This window comes from Chaetodon auriga, chromosome 2, assembly GCF_051107435.1.
Source record: "Chaetodon auriga isolate fChaAug3 chromosome 2, fChaAug3.hap1, whole genome shotgun sequence".
In the NCBI taxonomy this organism is placed as follows: Eukaryota; Metazoa; Chordata; class Actinopteri; order Chaetodontiformes; family Chaetodontidae; genus Chaetodon; species Chaetodon auriga.
The window spans coordinates 24,747,865-24,766,629 of NC_135075.1; the positions used below are offsets into that span (position 1 = coordinate 24,747,865).

At 43.0% G+C, this 18,765-nt stretch overlaps 3 protein-coding genes across 3 annotated transcripts in view; 2 read left to right on the top strand and 1 right to left on the bottom strand.

Annotated features, from left to right (window-relative positions):
- The window catches only part of ora1 (olfactory receptor class A related 1), a 105,140-nt gene extending 97,236 nt beyond the window's left edge, over positions 1-7,904 (top strand). The window contains exon 2 of the mRNA XM_076742495.1: positions 6,796-7,904. Within this exon, the coding sequence (XP_076598610.1) occupies positions 6,807-7,748 (942 nt within the window). The 5' untranslated portion in view covers positions 6,796-6,806 and the 3' untranslated portion in view covers positions 7,749-7,904. The remainder of the gene's footprint in view (positions 1-6,795) is intronic.
- On the bottom strand, positions 1,444-2,442 carry ora2 (olfactory receptor class A related 2). Its single transcript, XM_076749896.1, has one exon. It carries the CDS (start codon positions 2,440-2,442, stop codon positions 1,444-1,446), a length of 999 nt encoding a protein of 332 aa, XP_076606011.1.
- A 1,290-nt stretch (positions 7,905-9,194) lies between the features above and the next one.
- phtf1 (putative homeodomain transcription factor 1) lies at positions 9,195-18,699 on the top strand. Its single transcript, XM_076742509.1, has 17 exons — positions 9,195-9,531; positions 9,760-9,878; positions 10,673-10,729; positions 10,823-10,892; positions 11,060-11,218; positions 12,002-12,182; positions 12,444-12,564; positions 13,355-13,549; positions 13,657-13,902; positions 14,198-14,326; positions 14,447-14,716; positions 15,013-15,144; positions 15,252-15,338; positions 15,567-15,722; positions 15,869-15,964; positions 16,801-16,926; positions 17,916-18,699. Exons 2-17 carry the CDS (start codon positions 9,849-9,851, stop codon positions 17,934-17,936), a joined length of 2,076 nt encoding a protein of 691 aa, XP_076598624.1. The 5' UTR covers positions 9,195-9,531; positions 9,760-9,848; the 3' UTR covers positions 17,937-18,699.
- The last annotated feature ends 66 nt before the right edge of the window (positions 18,700-18,765 follow it).

Consider the following 18,765-nt stretch of genomic DNA (forward strand, 5'->3'; position numbering starts at 1 on the left):
TGACCACATACACAACCTGTTTTTCATGTATTTGTTCTTTTTAACTAATCTGCCGCTTCTTTCCCGACAGAAAAAGAATGACATCACTGAAAGCGTTGAAGGGAATCAAGTATTTCATTCCCACTGATTCCTCACCGGAGGCGCCAGCAGGCTCGCCGCTGTAATGAAACCATCCATGTATTCTATCCTTCATTCCACCGGAGTCTGTGTAAAGTGCCAATCAGATTTCAGTGGTTTGAAGAGTAAGACACATGGAATTTGTCATCTGGAGAAACCTTTCCAAAAAGTATAGTCACATTACGGAGGGTGTTCATGGTTGAAGCTTCTACAATAAAAGTGAATGTTGACAAAGGATCAAAATTATTGTCCGCAATTTAATGTCCTTTGATGTCAGTCTGGTGTCGAATGCAACAGTTCTGCACAAGCACAGAGAGGAGGACTTCTCGTCCTACTTACCTGCATTGCGACAGCAGTTGAATAGCGTTGCACTGATTGCACTTTAGAGTTATTGCAGGATCACAGAGCGCTGGCAGCCACTTTATGTCTTTTGGACTGTCACTCACAGAGGTTGTTATGTCCTCACCCTGTCTTTCTGCCCTTGCTTCTCCAAGACATGCCAATTACATAATGACTCCTAAATTCCCACATTGCCACATCCACAGCAAACTCTTCAGGGCTTGTGCCAAGACGTAGCTTTGTGTCCCTAAAGTCTCCTCGTCTCATAACTGCACCTGCAGACATACATTCTCAGCATTGTGTTGAGTGATTCAGCATTGTCATGAACATCTTTTCCATCTTTTTTTCCTCTAAAGAATATAGTTTTCACATCAGGTTTTTAACCAATTTTCTGTGGGACAATTAACCTGCCTCATTAGCACAAGACATTTTCCAGATTCTTTTTAAAGCCTTAATTATAGCTAAATGGGCAGCTGGAAGTCATTTGACAGCCACTGAGTCACCCGGCTATAATTCTTCCATCCAATTAAGATGGAGAGAACATAACGAATAAACAAACAAAGCAACATAGCGCCAGATCAGCAGGGATTCATACAGACCTGTATTGAGTAACAGGGTTGTTATGACAGTTTTCTTCCTTAATTATAGACAGGGAGACAGTCAGTTCCCCCTACTACAGGTAAATCATCTCATCCTGAGCCACAGGTGCTAAATCCACATCAGTTATTTCACAACATATTTGAGAAGAGTCATAAAGAAGATATTCAAATAAATATTAGGGAGAAGCATCATTTTTATGACTTCACAATAATTCAAACCACCACAGAGGAAAAAAAGAGTCTCCAGCATTCCCAATCACAAACATTATTTACCTGATAGATAAAAATACAGAATGACCCACACATGACCCAGACTTAAGAAAAATTCAGTCCTCAACATCTTGGCTTCCTCTGCTGCCCTGTGAGTAATCAGCCATCCCAGCAGGCCTCACATAGTAGATGTACTGGTGGTTTTCTCCTGAATAGGCTTCTTCTGCACTGCACACCTCAGCCTGCCATTCACCTTCCTGTTCGATGCGATGATGACCACGGGGCTGAGTGCTGCATAGAGCGAGGAGAAGAATATACGCAGGTCAGAGATGAGCGAGGATGTCATGGTCTTCCTCATGGTGAGAGTGTACACCCAAAGCCCATTATCTACCCCATAGAGGACCACATACAGGGTCACAAGGGCTACCACGGCTTTGGCAGCTCGTTGCTTGGACCTAGTGCTTCCCCCACCACCTCCACCACCACCTCCACCACCACCACTTCTGCTGCTGCTGCTGCTGCAGAGCCCCTTCATCTGCTGGCTGTGCTTGTAAAGGAAGACCAGGATGATCAGACTGGCTAGAGTCATGAGGGCCATGGGCACCACGTCTCTGCCTACCTGGGCTGCCCCATTTGCCTCTTTGGACAACTTTGAAGGAAATTGAACAAAGCAGAATTGTACATTGATGCTGTGGTTTATCAGGCTGGAGTCATTGTGGGTGCCGAAGGAGAAGAGTACGGCCGCCGAGCTCATGCAGGTGTTGAGGACCCAGAGGAAGAGGAACACGTAGCTCAAATAGTGGGCTAACAAATTGCGGACGAAGGCCCAGTGTGATCCGGGAGGGGCAATGCTCAGGCACTGATAGGCACTCAGGACGAAGGTGAGCCAGATTGAGAGGGAACGGGATGTTCTGTAGACAAAGATCACAGCCTTACAGCCTACGTCTCCGAAGATGAGGGCCAGGCGGAAGGAGGCCAGGGTCTCCAGCAGACAGCGAACACCCACCACCAGCAGGTTGACGCAGGCCAGGTGCAGGATAATGGTGTCAGCTGGGAGAAGCTGGTTCTCCTGGTACAGCAAGAGGAGGAATGCCAGGATGACGGCAGTGTTACCTGGGACTCCCACAACGGTGAGGGACAGATAGAGCATCCCACGGACAAACTCGTCTGATGGCATTCCTGCAGGAAATAGAAAAGAGAGCAAGGCAGCTTTAGCAGTTCAATAAACCAGTTATGTCTTTCTGAGTAATACTAAGCATTCAAAATGATATCAGAAAAACACTGCACATGTTTACGCCCCTACCTGACAACAGTCACAGCTAACAAGGTCTGAAGCGGACCTTTCCCCGATCCCTCTCTCCTGAAGTCATCGGCTTGTTTGTACTCTTATACTTGCAAACAGGTAGCGGCTGTTGGATCTGTTTTTCATGGTCCATTGACTTCTCTTCCCTCAGCCTCCAATTACTTGAGATCAATTCAGATGACTGCCTCTGTCCCCTCACTGGATTTCCGACCGACAGGATAACACAGAGAAAGCTGTGTTTAGATTAATTTACAGGCCGCAAAGATCTAAGCGGAGGACCGAGAAAATAGTGTTAACGAGGAGATAATATCTATTAGCCTCATGTTTATACTTAAAGAAGATTAAAACAATTTCTCAGTGTCACTTTACTGAATGGAGGCCATTGAATACCTTTTCTAATTACTGATCCTATATTTAGATTTCCTTAGCCTTCCTTAGCCTTCACATTACTTTTGTATTTTTCATCTCTGCAATCAATTTTAAAAGCCACTTCCTATTAAAGAGACCTTTCATGTGTTGGTCTGTCAAATACCAACACCACAGTGTCCTCCAGTGGAGAAAGTCGAAACAAAGTAGAAGCCAGAGGACGTTCCACTCCGTCCGTGTGATAGATCGCCCACAGTTTCATTTGTGGAGTGTGACCGAGCACCCAATTTATGATTGTGTTATTCATCCCAAGCAATAAAAGTTTTTAAAATGGAATTAAACCTAAACTGTGAGGATGTTATAAGGGCAAATCAGTGTGTGTAGGCTGCATGATTTAAGTGCAACATGTTCCACAACGGGGACTTGGTAATGAATTTTAAGCTCGAGTGCATGATGACACGTGACCTCCACTGGACCTAAACGAGAAAATACTACAGTGTGACCATCAGTGAGATTAGGTGAATGTAAAATAACCTTATAAAGTTCATATTAGAGTTTTTCAGGTGCTGATAGTGTTGAGTTGGTTCATTGATACTTAATTCAGATACAAATTTGAGGTACTTGTACTTGACTTGAGTGTTTACATTTTATGCTACTTTATACTTTTTTTCCTTTTATTTAGCCTTTTTTAACCAGGAGCATGTCTCATCTTCAACTCTTTAACATTTCAACAGGAATATTTTACTTTTTACTCCACAAATCTTTTACAGTCAAAGAATTGTAGCCACTTCTTACTTTATTAGCCAGACAACACTATTCCAGCCAATCAGCAACAGGTGGCGTTCACGCTTGTGCGCAGGAAAAGGGGAAGGGTAGCGGAGATTGCATGCTAGCATTGTGTAATCGCGTTTTGAAGAGGGAGAGATGGCAATATCAACAATCTTCTCCAGAATGACTCAACCCCACCTTTGTATTTTTATCTTGCAATTTTATTACTTGTACTTAAGCAGAGAGTCCAACTTCTTATTCCTCCACTGTACTTTACATTTACACTTTATAACCCTTCAAATTTAACTTTATTGTCCTGGAAGAGAAATGTGTCTTGCAGCCAGGTGTAACATAGATTGCACACAGACCTGAATAAAGATCTATATCTAGATAGATATCACAAAAGATAAAAAAGTGTGCATACCATAGACACAGAATGAAAATCTAAGGTCCTGGGAGGTCAATTTGCTCCCCTCCCCTTAAATGCAAATAAAGAGTCTCAGGCCCATCAATATCAGAAAGGAGACTGCTAAGCCAAAAGCCTCTTAAACCACATTTTTGCTGTGGGACAGATTAAGTGGCACAGTGAGGGGTGCACTGAATATTCCCTCTTCACCAACCAAAGCTGTTGCCCTCGCCAGCATACTTAAAGGTGCAAAAGGTTATAAAGTGACATATCTCTGAGCTAACTTGAGCTGATTGCAAACAACTAACTTAAACACTTGAGAAGTGACCTGGTTTAAGATAATACAGCACAGAGTGATGCACGAAAGGCAGCCTGCAAATAAAATACAGATCAAACAGGATTGTTTTTGTTTGTATCTTAAACAGTATGACAATGTCTTGTTTCAGTACAGCTCATTATTATACATGCAAAACCATGAGCTGCCCCAAAATCAGAAATACACTATGATGTGTCACATATATTATTACATGTACAGAAAAAATAATCAATTCCAAGACATTGTGCATATAGTTTTTGACTTGACCTGTTTTATACTAGTTATTATGTATTATTCATAGCTATAACAATATTTGCTCATGTAAAATTCAGATTGAATTAGTGCATTGGGGAAAAGAAAACAAAACAATTTACATCAGCCATAAACAAAAAAATCTATATATCAAATTTCATGTCAGGGGGAAAAAGCCTGGATTTTTTTAAACTTGCAATGCAATGTAGTGTACATGATGCAATCCCCTGAGAAGGACATGCTTGAACTTGCCATTTTAATTAGCTCTTTGAACATGTAAACATGCAAAAAAACACACAGGGAAATAACACATCTGATGATGCTTTATTCCAAAGGCCGCTCCCAGGAGAGAAGTATCTCAAACAACACTGTTTCAGCACACAGGCCCAGTCTGCGTTTCGCAACTGAGAAAACAGTAATGTAGAGCCGAGCAATAGGTTAGAGCACACATTCACAAGTACAACTTATGTGGATACTGCAGGAAAGCAAATTACAGACTTCTGCTGTAGCATACTGTGCGTCAGTGCTGAGAGTTAAGAATGTAAATGAATAATGGCTGATTGTCCCTATGCCCCCAATTAGTACAAACATGCATTGTTATACGGCTAATTGTCTTGTTCCTCTGTGTCTTTTAACACACTCCCAGGACATGAAGGAGGAAGAGAGCGCAGGCTAAAGCACCAGCTGCGCATGTAAAAGCCTCTTTATGGCTCATTCAAGGCATCATCAGGCTGCTTCTGCATCAACAATAACCACACACTGTTGTCTCCGCGGGGGTTGTTTAACTCTATTTTTTTAACTCCACAGGGAAATGGCGTTATAGTAGTTCAGAGGATTCGTGAGCAGTGTTTCTGTCTATGCAAGCTGACAACTGATATGTAAGTGTAGGAGAATACCACTCAAGTGTAGGATTCAAATGAGATTTCACGTATGTTATTCATATGACTTTAGGCAGCTCACTTGCTTTTCATGATGATGAACAGTTTCCCAGCATTAAAGCCTAAAACTAATCTGGAATACTGTGTTGATGTACAGCCTGGAGCACCTTCATTCATATTGAAGATTGTTTAAAGTTAGATATAGATAAGTACTAACATTTTCAGCTTTTCTGGTTATTTAATGGTTTATTTATTTATTGTGAAGGTGATCAGGATGTCACAGACTGGCCACTAAAAGTCCATGATGATGAAGATTTTCCAGATGTTTATCTGAATTTAATAGGATGCTTGGGCAGCCTGAGTGCGATAAATCAATTGGAGATACAGTAAATGGACTTTTCTAGAGCACCGACCACTCAAAGCTCTTTACATTGCATTCACACACTGATGGCAGAGGTCAACCCGCTCATCAGGAGCTGGAGATTGATCCACCGACCTTCTGATCAGTGGACAACCTGAACTACCTCCTGAGCCCCTATGAAAAGTCTTTTTGGCACCAAATTCCCTCTTTGAGTTTATATCTGCTGAGGCACAGCAAGGAAACACATCGTGGGAAGCAAAACGACTGAAGAGTGAATAAGGCTGTAACTTTGCAGGGTACCAACTTGATTTGTCTAACTCAGACATCTGAAGCCTCATATCAATAACCTTACAACTGGACTGTGAATTTTGTCCTCCATCACTTCCACTGGAAACATGGGAGGAAGAAATCTCCTCACAGCCAGTATGAACAGGAGGGGATGATACCGCAAGCAGAAACTGTTTCTACCTTTATATGGGCGGTTGGCTATTGTTTTAAAATAGACTTGAAAAACTGTGTGTATCCCTCAGTGGCACAATATTCCCTTTGCTGTGTTTTCGCTCTGAGACCACCTGAGTCAGATTGAGTTTGCTGCTTTAATTTTCCAGACTGTGGGCTGAACACTGTAACGTTGGCCAATGATCTCGAAGGGCATCGAAGACTATAAATTGTAATTACACAGACTATTAAACTGTACTGCACGACAGACTCTATTTTTAATCTGCTACTTCAGGTGAGCATCATTTTCGCTGAAAAACATCCATGAGAAGACATGATTACATCCAGACTATCTGGTTATATTAGCTTTCTCTCAAACTTGGAGGATGTTTCTTGTGTGCAGTGTTTCCATAACAGATTTGATTTTCTGTCTTTCTGGCAGGCCTCGGTGTCATGGATCTGTGTGTGACCATCAAAGGGGTCTCCTTCCTCTTGCAAACAGGTATGGGCATCCTTGGGAACACCGTGGTGCTGCTGGCGTACGCCCACATCATTTACACCGAACCCAAGCTCCTTCCCGTGGACATGATCCTGTGCCACTTGGCCTTCGCCAACCTGATGCTGCTCCTGACCCGCTGTGTCCCCCAGACCATGACTGTGTTTGGACTGAGGGACCTGCTGAATGATCCCGGCTGTAAGGTGGTGATCTACGCCTATCGCATCGGCCGGGCTTTGTCAGTCTGCATCACCTGCATGCTCAGTGTGTTCCAGGCAGTTACCATCGCACCCGCTGGGCCACAGTTGTCCAGGTTGAAGCCTGCACTTCCCTCCCTGGTCCTCCCCTCCTTTGCAGGACTGTGGCTCCTCAACATGGCCATATGCATCGCAGCCCCTTTCTTCTCTATGGCTCCACGAAATGGCACCGTCCCTGCCTTTACCCTCAACCTGGGCTTCTGTCATGTTGACTTCAGAGACAACCTGTCCTACGTGATCAATGGAGTGGCTGTCTCTTTGAGGGATTTTGCCTTTGTCGCTCTGATGGTCGGCTCAAGCGGTTACATCCTGCTGCTTCTCCACCGCCACAGCCGCCAGGTGAGAGGGATCCGTCGCTCTCAAGGCGGTGGTGCAGAGACCAGGGCGGCCAAAACTGTCGTCACCTTGGTAGTTCTGTACGTGGTGTTCTTCGGGATTGATAACGTGATCTGGATCTACATGCTGACGGTGGCGAAGGTGTCACCGGTGGTGGCTGATATGAGGGTGTTCTTCTCTTCCTGCTATGCTTCTCTCAGCCCTTACTTTATCATTTCCTCCAACAAGAAGGTCAAGGCGAAGATCGTGTGTGCAGCTGAGCAAGACCAGCTGTCAGCAGACAACCAGGAGTCGAGTGACAAATGACTCCTTCTACTCTATCTTGACAGGCTGTCGACTGACCTGTAAGACAGCAGAGTTGTACTGTCAGACCTTTTCATTTTGAATGCTGGTGCACACATGACTGTCATTCAGCTAAACAATGGACCCTTTAGAGAGTAGATTTAGACAGGACTGTCTTGCAGTGGGGTAACAGGGTTTTCTCTTTTATATGTATTTTCATCAAAGTCATAAATACACAGGTGTCTGCACCTGCAACATGGTCATTTTTTCTATGCAGACCAAAAAAACTTTGTCCTTGGAGCTGAAACAATTAGTCAATCAGAAAATTAATCTGCATCAATTGTGAGAATTGATTAGTCATTTAAGTCATTTTGCCAAACGTCTTTTCCAGCTTCTCAGTTGTGATGATTTGCTGCTTTTCTTGGTCTTTTGTGATCGTAAACTGATTACGTTTGAGTTTTGAACTGTTGGTGGTCATAAAAAGCAATTTGAACAAGGCTGCAGACACCATTAACAACACCTCAATATTATCTCAGGGAATTTGAGAGTTTTATTCTCCTGTAAATGCATTTATATTGTACAATTTCATATAAATATCAAATGGTAAGTTTTTAATGTTTTTAGTAAAAACATTAAATTGTGCTGTATAAGGTCAGAAACACCCATTAAATGAGAGTTGGAATATTTTGGCTGGCAGTAGCTCAATCTGTGGGGTCTTGGTTTGGGAATCAGAAAGTGTCCAGTTCAAATTCAGCATGCACCAGTGGAGGGTGTAGGCAATGAATAAAAAAAAATAAAAAATAAAAAATAAAAAAAAATCCCTAAGGGGATTCAGAAAATTCTTCTTCTTCTTCTATCCAACAGACTTGCATGCCATTGAGAGAAAGGCTTTTAAACAACATTCAGCAGTTGTGCAAGGAGATAGATAGATGTATATTTTAATTAGATTAGCTCGTTAATACTGAAAATGTAGGGGAGGGGGCAGTGGGGGAGCTAGTAAAAAAAATATTATAGGGCTGTTGAGGTTGCAGTATTTCTAAAATTTAAAAACTTTGTAGATCAAATGTTTAATTGTTAAAGTAACGAGCGGAATGATCAATGATTAAAATCATTGTTATTTGCAGCCCTAATCATTACATTATGTTTTGTTCACTTTCTGTGGCTCGCGCTGTATTGCTGCGCTCTGATTGGCTGAAATGTTAGGAATAACTTCAGGAAAAAAATACATGGGGTAATTTGGCCCTTGTTTTAACCTGTCAGGCAGAACTTTTCTTTACTTGAATACTACAATAGTCATCAGCCAAACTTTTTTGTTTAAATATAGAGCACACGTTGTTGAGTAAAGTTTTGAACAATGGAAGCGGTTTCTTGTACGTCATTTTAGCTACGGAAAAAGACTTTGGACGCAGCCTGAGTGAGGGCAAATTTCGCCTGACAGACACCGTTCGGGTATTAAAAATATCCAGATTTAGCACAACAAACCCCGGAAATGGGAAGCGGAAGATTGAGCCAAATGTAAAACAAGAGTGAAGTTAGCGAAGTACACAATACCTGAAATAGACATATTGGCAACTAGACATGTACGTAAGAAGGAAGCGATTTACAAACGTGACATTAACGAATCAGTTTGTACCAAATTGCGTCGAAAAGTGGCAGCAAAGCGTGTAGCTAGTAGTTAGCTCTGTCTGACTACAAGACGCTGCAACGCCCCTGAAAGTGTTGACAAAGTGTTTTACAATCAGTTTGTGATGATTACCTAAGGTATCTTCCAGTTTCTGCCAAATCGAGCTGTACTGCCTTGTCTCAGGTAAGTAAGGCTGCGTCGGCCTCTTGCTAACGAGCAGCCGTTGTTAGCTCGCGTGTGCTTGGTCCCAACGGTTTTTAGTTTAACGTTAACGGATTTAGTTTCATAACCCAAACACTGAAACAGTTCGTGTACAGACTTCATATTCAGCTGCTTTTGTTAGCTCTTGTTCTCAGTTGTGTTGCTTTAATGTCAGATTCAATGTGTCTGTGCTTTTTTTTTTTTGTTTAGTCAACAAATCTGGATTTCTGCCCAGTCGTCTCTCTTTCCTGAGCTCTTTGTGAAATGACTGACTTTACGTCGTCCAGCACCTGATCACAATGGCCAGAATAGCCTGGTATCAAGAGAAGGTAAGACACACATTTTATCACCTGCACAGGTAAAGAGTCCAGTGTTAAGCAGGGTTAAGTTAGATACGGAACTTGCGTGAGGCATGTTTCTATTTATATCTTCTTATCGTGAATGCCATGTTATATGTCAGTAATGCAAATAATGTCAGAGAAAATTAAGCGTACCCAAGTTCAAGACTGATGTATTGTTGCATTAGTTTATTTGACAGGACATTGTTTTTGACCAGCAAGAACCTCTTTTTAGGTAACATATGGTTTTCCTGGTTTTGTATCACTGTATACAAACCAGGTAAAGCTGATAAAACCAAAGACGGTATGACCTGTTCAGCAGGTTACCGTATGTGCAAACTAACACGGGGGTTCCTACTAAGACTGTCTCATTGGATTAATCTTAAGAGCCCAGCAGCATTTCATCTGCTTTGCATGAAGGGCCAATAAGATCTGATGCCAGGCTGTTTAGGTCATGTGTTGGCATGTCTAAAAGCAGTGAAGCACAAAGAAAGTGTCTTCTGCTGATGAGCTGTTTGACGACTAAGTCCCATCTTTTACATTGGAAATGTAATTAATAAGAGTTAAGATGATCTGTTTGGATGAAAATTTCATTGGTTCATATTCTTTTTTTAATGCATTCATTTTAATTACCTGCTTTATTTGAAACTGTTTTTACAGGATTATATGAATGCATTTATTAAGATACTCTGTTAAATAATAAACATGACCAACCTCAGTTTGACCAAGGGCTGCAAATCCCAATTTGAAGGAGAAGTTTTGTAAAAGTTGTGTTTTTGCTGCAGATCGGGGCCTATGATCAACAAGTCTGGGAGAAATCTCTGGAGCAGGCAGATCTAAATGTAAGACACCCACACATCTGTGTAAAGAAACAGATGTTTGTGTATTCACGTTCTGCGTTACCACCACAAAAATACCTCTTACCGTTCATTTAGGGTTTGGACAGCAAACCAAAGAAGACGGGTCACATCAAACCAGACCTCATCGATGTCGACTTAGTCAGAGGTGAGGATCGATGTGGAGCAGTTCTCCACCTGTTTTCAGTTTGTTTGATAGCAGACACATTCACATCATCTCCCCGTGTTCTGTTAGTGTCGCTGTTTATGTGTATACTGTATATTCTAATGGTTTCAGTGAAGATTTGTAAGAGACTCTGTCATTCCTCCCCTCAGGATCAACATTCAGCAAAGCCAAACCAGAGAGTCCCTGGACAGCTCTGACTCGGAAAGGTCTGGTCAGAGTGCTGCTGTTCCCCTTCTTCTTCCAGTGGTGGATCCAGGTGACCTCCAAGTCCATCTCCTCATGTATCCTGGTGCTGTACTTCATGCAAGGTTAGCTCAGCGTTGCTATTCATCCCGGGGCTGTGACTTTCCCTGAGGCTGCCCTGAATTTGAAGATGAATTAAAACACTAACATAATGACCAGAACCAGTACAAGTACAAGTACAAGTAACAGACTGCACATTGTAAACTGACTCGTAATGTGTTGTCTTGACATTATTCATCTTCACAACAGATTTAATTTCTGCTCATGAAGATATCATCAAGACATGTTGAAGAATAGTGATCTGTTCATGAGCCTCTTCTATAATGCCATTAGCAATCATTCGTGTATTTTAAGAGAATATTAAAGCTGTGATGAGTTAAGAAACAGGGCGTGCACATCGAGTCGAGGTTTTAAGACTAACTTACGAAGTAGAAAGAGAATCTGCGCACCTTGTAGACTTTGGCTCCTGTTTTATTGCAACGGTTCTATTTTCAGCGTGCGTTGTTCTTCAGTTACAACATTGCTGCTTCTGCTGTTGTGAAAATCCTTCGGATGGCTGCTGAAGGGTTTTTGCAGTTTCTCTTTTGACTCTGCTGAGCCATGGAAACACAACAACACATTCGTTAAAAGCCACGAGAGGAAATAAATGCAGTATATGATTTTTGATATGCACTCTGTTCAGTCTCTCTATTGGTCTTAGTTTACATTTAATCATGTGCAACAACAAACGTGTAACGCATCACACATGTGCGACACAGAAAGACCTCATTAGTAAGCATGAATTCTGTTATAATGGCTCCCCTAAGACACCGTTTTGTTTGCGATGCCAAATGTTTTGCTCCCCTCAGTGGCAGCAGTGGTGCTGTACTTGGAGGTCCCTGGGGCGAGTGCCAGCGAGGTGTTTGGCCCCATGTGTCTGATGCTGCTGTTGGGCACCGTGCACTGCCAGATTGTGTCGACTGAGTCCAGCCGGTGGCCCTCGGGCAGTCCAGCTGCCAGCTGCACCACCAGCCCTGCGCGCAGAAGGAGGTGGTTTTCTCATTGTTAGGCACTGCACACTCATTTGCCTTTACCAGCACACTGTCACCTCTTGGCGCATGCATAAACTCCCAAATTATGCACACAAATAGACCAAAAGACCTTTAATCGACCTAAAGTTACTCTGTGGACTAAAGCCTCTCTGATAATCTCAATAATTCTCTCACTCCTGTGGTTTCAGCTCGTTTTGTAATGCCTGCTGTATCTACAATCTCTTGTCTTTGACTGTTATATTTATTCCGTCTCCTTCAGACCAAGGAAGGGCAGAGGGCTGAAAAAATCAGAAGAAAAGAATGACAGCGGGGACACAGAGCAGCAGGGGTCCTGGCAGTTTGAAGAAAGCCAGCGATTGTACAGGAACGAAGAGAGGAGGGTACAGTCACTCATCTCACGAGTCAATATCACTGCTGTGCTATGAAGCAAAGAAAGAAGTAACATATGTCAGCAGTAAAAGTCACTTTCAGAATTAAAGCAACAAAAGTCTGTAAAGTCTCTAAACTGTAGGTCCACAGCCGAAATGTGTGCATTATGTTGACGTATAACTGATCAGTAATATGTGTTCTAGTTTGTTTGTTTTTCTGTCTCAATATCCGTAGAAAGGCAGACTGATTCTTATGTGAGTTAATCCTAATTTAGCAGACAAATGACACCAATATAGCAAAGATAAAGATGATCACGTGTATCTTGAATACAATCAGTGACCCATCTCGACTGTGATTGGAGCTTAGAATAAATATTAGAGCCTTTGTTATTGTTGTATTCATTGGATGGCCGTCGTATTGGAATTCATGAGATTATCAGATGGTTGTTTTGTTAATTTCCTGTCGTACAGGATTGTATTCAAAGCTGCTCTCGCCTTAAGGTTTTTAATTCCACTCTGACTGCAGGCTAGTACACAAAATGTGCATTCAGCAGCTTTTTGGTGCACCTATAAATGCATCCAGGTTTGACAAAGACTAGCTCTACTGTGTGTTTGTATAAATTTGGGTACCTGTCAAAGTCCTCATTTTCATAAGCGATGCCAGAGATGATTAGTGCCTTGACAAATACATCAAACATGACAAGGCTAAAACACAGATGTCATTTGTGAGGGTTTACTCAGCATCATACATGGTTTGGAATATGTTCTTAAGATGCATGTGTGTCTTGATTTTCTCCCACAGAACGAAAGAAAGTCAGGATTTGGGGCATCTGACGAGCTCTCCAGTGAGGAAGAGGAAGGGGTACAACCAGTGGAGGTAACTCGTCCGATACCTCATCAAGATCGGCACCCTGCTACAACCTGGACGTCTGTACCAGTGTCTTCTGTTAGGAAGAGACATCTGAAGTCCAACCTCAAGTCCACATTAAGACCTCAGGTTAACCTTTCAGTTACACCGTGTGCGAGTGAGATGAGACAGTAATAACAGCTGGAGTTGGATGTATACTTTACTTAAGTTGTACCATTGAAACACTCTGAAAACAGGAAGGGAGTGGAGCTTACATGAAGATGAAGCCTCGAGAGGTGGAGCGCCTCAGGCCGAGCATCAGCTCTCGTCCCGCCTCAGACACCGACGACACGATGTGGGAAGAGCTTCTCCAAGGGCCCGACACCGCCTCCACGGGGAGCAGTGACAGCGAGGGGAACGGGAGGTACACCGCCGGCATGGCGCTCCCACAAACCACCACTCTGAGCAGCGATGATGAGAGCCTGCAGCAGGGAATCACTGGAGTAAGAACAACAAAAACCTTGAATGCTCCTCTTTCACTGGTCCTGTCTTATCTTGTCTTAAGGAATTTCCTGAATCAACACGTTGGTACATTTTATTCATGGATGTCAGACACTCCCAAAGGGATACAACTTTATGGTGTTCTGTGTAATGTTAGGTGTTATAAAGGTATTAGAAATCCCATTTATCCAAAATCCCACGGAGGACTTCACGCAGACTGTGATTTGTCTTTAACCATTTCCTATAATGTCTCACACCACCAGTAAACTGGATGTTATTTATTGTGTTTCACCTCAGAACCAGCTGTCGTGGCTGCAGGCATGCCACCCATCCAAGGACCGTGTCAGTGCCATAATATGGGAGCAGGGCGAGTGTAAGAAGGCAGACATGTCAGTATTGGAGATCAGTGGGATCATCCTCACACGGGTACACATTATCCTCTTTGTGTTGCATTAATTCTGTGGGTAAAGATTGTTAGACTTACAAACTTGAGCAGCATAATTCGGGTGTTTTTTAACCCGCCTCTCTCGTGCCTCTCGTTCTCAGGTGAAGCTGGTGGAGCAGGGTATGGGTTACCTTGTGCTCGGAGGGCTGATGACCGCCATCCTGGCGCTGCTTCCCTTTGGTTTCCGCTTGGCTCAGAATCTGGAAGTGTCGAGCCTCGGCTCCCTGTCCCTGACAGAGCTGGCAGAGATGGTGGTGGGGCCATCTGATGCTCAGGCCTACGCCTTCTTCTTCATCACCACAGTGCAAAGAGTCTGCCTCATAGGACTGTTCTTCTTCATGATGTGTGTGGCTGAGAGAACATACAAACAGGTGAGCAGTGACTTGAAGCGTTGCTCTTGTGCTTTGCTTTTTGTTCTGTCTCTCAATGGGTTAATAAGTAAAACAAATTTCATGGTCTAGCAAAAAACAAAAAAAGTCTAAGGATCAGAAGCTCCACACTCATCAGTCCATTTATTCCCTGGTGTTGACTGGGCCTCCCTCTAGTGGCAGTTAAGAGGTGGTATCTGAAACAGAGTCACCCACTCGACTCTTTGCAGGACTGTTCGGTTCTGTCAGGTGCTTCTCTGTGTATCTCTGACCGTGTTTCCCATGTTTCCCCCTAACAGAGACTCTTATTTGCAAAGTACTTCAGCCACCTCACCTCAGCTCGCAAGGCCAAGAAGTCTGAGATCCCTCACTTCAGGCTGAAGAAAGTCCAGAACATAAAGATGTGGTTGTCTCTGCGCTCTTTCCTCAGGGTTTGTATTCTGCTGCTGTAACGCTCCCTTCGCCCTCTCTTACTGTGCATTGTTTGTCATTTACCTGTCTTTGTAATAGTGCGTCATTGATTTGCTTTTCATTGCAGAGACGAGGGCCTCAGCGCTCCGTTGACGTCATCGTCTCCACTATCTTCCTGTTAGCGCTGTCCATTTCATTCATCATTTGTGCGCAGGTCAGTCATATCCGCTGGGAGAGATCTGATCTGCTTAGAGGAAACAGTTTTAATAACCTTGTTCAAATAGTGTGAGTCCTGCATGGAGGTGAAATAACGGCAAGGTAGCGACAAAACACATATCCATCTAATCTTATTACCTGAGTGAAGATTAGCTTTCATTTTTGAGAAATCTTCATTTTCACGAGGACAAAGAGTATGAACACAGTTGCTTTTGCCCTCACTCAGCTTCTGCACAGCCACAAGACATTCCTAGAGTCTCTGACAAACTGGGAGCTGATGGTGTGGGCCTCGTCCCTCATCCTCTTTCTGTTGCGGCTGGCCACGCTGGGCTCAGAGACCAACTGCAAATACAGCAACTCCTCAGTGCTGCTCACTGAGCAGGTAAGAGCCTGAGTCTGCAGCACACATGGGTTATTTCTCAGAGGTTTCAGCACTCTGGGCAACACCATCAGCTTAATGCAGCTTTAAATAAATTATGATGTCTTTATTGTGCAGTTTACCGCATGTGACCCTCTTCTCGGTTGCAGATCAATTTGTATCTTAAGATGGAGAAAAAGCCCAATAAGAAAGAGGAGCTCAACATAGTGAACAACGTTTTGAAACTAGCTACAAAACTGATGAAGGTAAGAAAAATAGCTCCTTTGTTTCACAGCCTCCTGGTCATTCACCACACAGAGTGGCTATTTTGCTTCGCAGTCTACTGTAAATCACCAGCAGAGCCAAAACCTTCACTCCTGGTTGTTTTTAAAGTTTTTACAATCGTTTTCACTCAGATCTTAAACCAAATCTTTTAATAAAGACAATTCTCTGATGCATTGTGTCAAACCATGTGTACACTTGACTGCACACTGCAGCTACACACAGCATTTAACAGCCTCATTTAAGTCGTTTGACCATTATGAGTGAAACAGTCTGAAAAAGGACTTTAATGTTTTAAACATATTTTTAAGACATTAAACAAAAAACTGAAAATATCAAATGACTCTTACAAATTTAAAACACTGCCCAAATGTTAGAATGTAACACATCATATCATTTGAATTACTGTTAAATGTGGTGCTTCGTCCTGTTGGCCTTGTTGAAAACGGGTTAGGGTTAGCTGATAGCTGATATCGGTCAAATAAAACTCTGCGTGGCTTCAGGGTGACGACACTGACCATGAACTGCAGTGTTGCCGCTTTGTGTCCGGCTGGGGACCTTTTGCTGCGTTCCTCATTTCCAGTCCTCTTTCCTCTGGTACTATCTGATGTTCAAGAATTGAACCGTCTGCTGTATGTCGCTGCAGATCACCTCAAGACATCTAAAATGAATTTGATTGTATTCTAATTCAATTGTTTTATTTCTAGTGGAGGCTCAATGGAGCTATTTTTGCCTCTCTGGCTTCGGCCCTGTCCTCGCCTCGAGGTATGGGTACCCATGTGGTCATGTTCAAATAACATATTCCCTCTGACCTCCCCAGGAGCTGGATACTCCATTCAGACTGCTGGGTCTGACCGTCAACCCTCTGATCTACAACATCACCAGAGTGGTCATCCTGTCCGCCGTGTCCGCTGTGGTCAGCGACCTGTTGGGCTTCAACATCAGAGTGAGAGTCTTTCTGCTAAATGTGAACATGCAGCGCTTTGGTTTCTAATGGTGCAAGAAGACAGAAAAGATCAGATGAGAAGACGCTTTGCTCGTCACTTAAAGCACGATTCAGCCTGCGAGGACGTTTGATTAATGTCTTCTTTTCTAAAGTTCGACTTTGGCTTGGGCTTAGAGACTGCAAACATGGGTATTTACCAATCAGTTGCGTCATGGGAAACGTAGGTGATTTTGATGCTCGGTTCTAAAACTCATGCTAACTCGGCTTCAGCTGCTTCAGAGTGGAGCATTTTTAAAATCTCTCTCTTATAATTCTTCTTGCTGTGGTCATGAACATCTGTAAGATATGTGGGCATGTAAACAGTGCAAGATGTGACTGATGAAGAGGATGATGTAGAGTGTGCTTTTCGAGTGGTTAGCAGGCAGTGCCTTTAATTACGAGTACTGGGTTCTGACAAGCACCGAAGTGCTCTTAATGAAGGCAGGAAATACTGTAAATTCAAAAGACTCATGTCTGTGTGAAGCGTGTGTAACTGGAGTGCAGAGGCTGTTAGCCTAGCTTAGCAGAAACACTGGAAGCAGATGGAAACAGCTAGCTTGGCTGCACCTCTAACCACCACTTACAGTTTTAACATTTCTGTTTGTGCGTGGATCAAACAAAAGAGATGTTTATCTTTAGAGCTCCGGGCCCATGTCATTTCGAACTTTGAAGAGTTTTTATGCTAAGCTGAGCTAATTGCCTCCTGGCTCCAGCTCCATATTTATTGCACAGACATGAGACTGGTATCGATCAAAGCTCTCTGCAAGAACACCAGTGAGCGTACTCGCCGAAGTGTTAACTGTTTCTTGGGATGCACCACAGTCGGTGATGCTGGATTTGGACCTGAGATGATGTGTTTGTGTTGTTCTGCAAGATGTCTGTGACATGACGATAATCTTTTTTTTTCTCTCTCTCTAATCAAAGTTTGATCTCTTCTGCTTAATTTCCAGCTGTGGAAAATCAAGCCTTAATGTGAAAACGGCAAACCACTAACAGTCGGACACTGGAGACCAGGAGCTCCCCTCGTCTGCTGCAGACAGCCTCTCATCCACAAAAAAAAGTGCAAACCTACTGACAGTCCAGTCATTGTCTGTGCCTTCCAACTGAAACTTCTGTCTTGAGTTTCATCTGTCACTCACAAGCCTGAGATGCTCTGACAATGGCTCACGCACCATCACCGGCTCCTCAGCCGGTGTGGCAACAGTTTCCATCAGCCGCGCCACTAAACCAGTGCCTAACCTTTGACCCTTGAATGTTCCTCAGAATGTGGTTAAATATAGCGGGAGGTTGAAGTCTGAGATCATTTCAGGCATCTGTGGCATCCAGATTTCCTCGTGTGTCTTGTACAGATGTGTGGACACTATGTGAACATGTAAATAAGTTAAATGCAGATGATGATGTAGATAGTTTAAGTCTTATTCACTGATGTTTCTCATCAGTTCATCAGTACAATAAACTGTAAAAGAAGCTCCTGTGTGCTATCGAAAGCCAATAAATCAAATCAAATGGGCGGCCTCTGTATAAAATGAAACATCACGGGACTCAACTTTCAGCCTTTTGTACTATTTAAGGAGGAAACATTGTGATTGTAAGTGGGCTTTATTTATTTGGGGTTCTGTCTTAGCGCTTAAACTTGTAATGGTACCTGTAAGTCATGACTCGGACTGCTGTCTGCCTTTTGTACTGAGGACCATTGTTGAATAAAATAAAATAAAAAAGCTATGCAAAATGTTACGCTTAGAGCAAATGTTTGATAGAGGTGAATAAATGTTTTTCATCCGTGGCATCACTTCTGTTCTC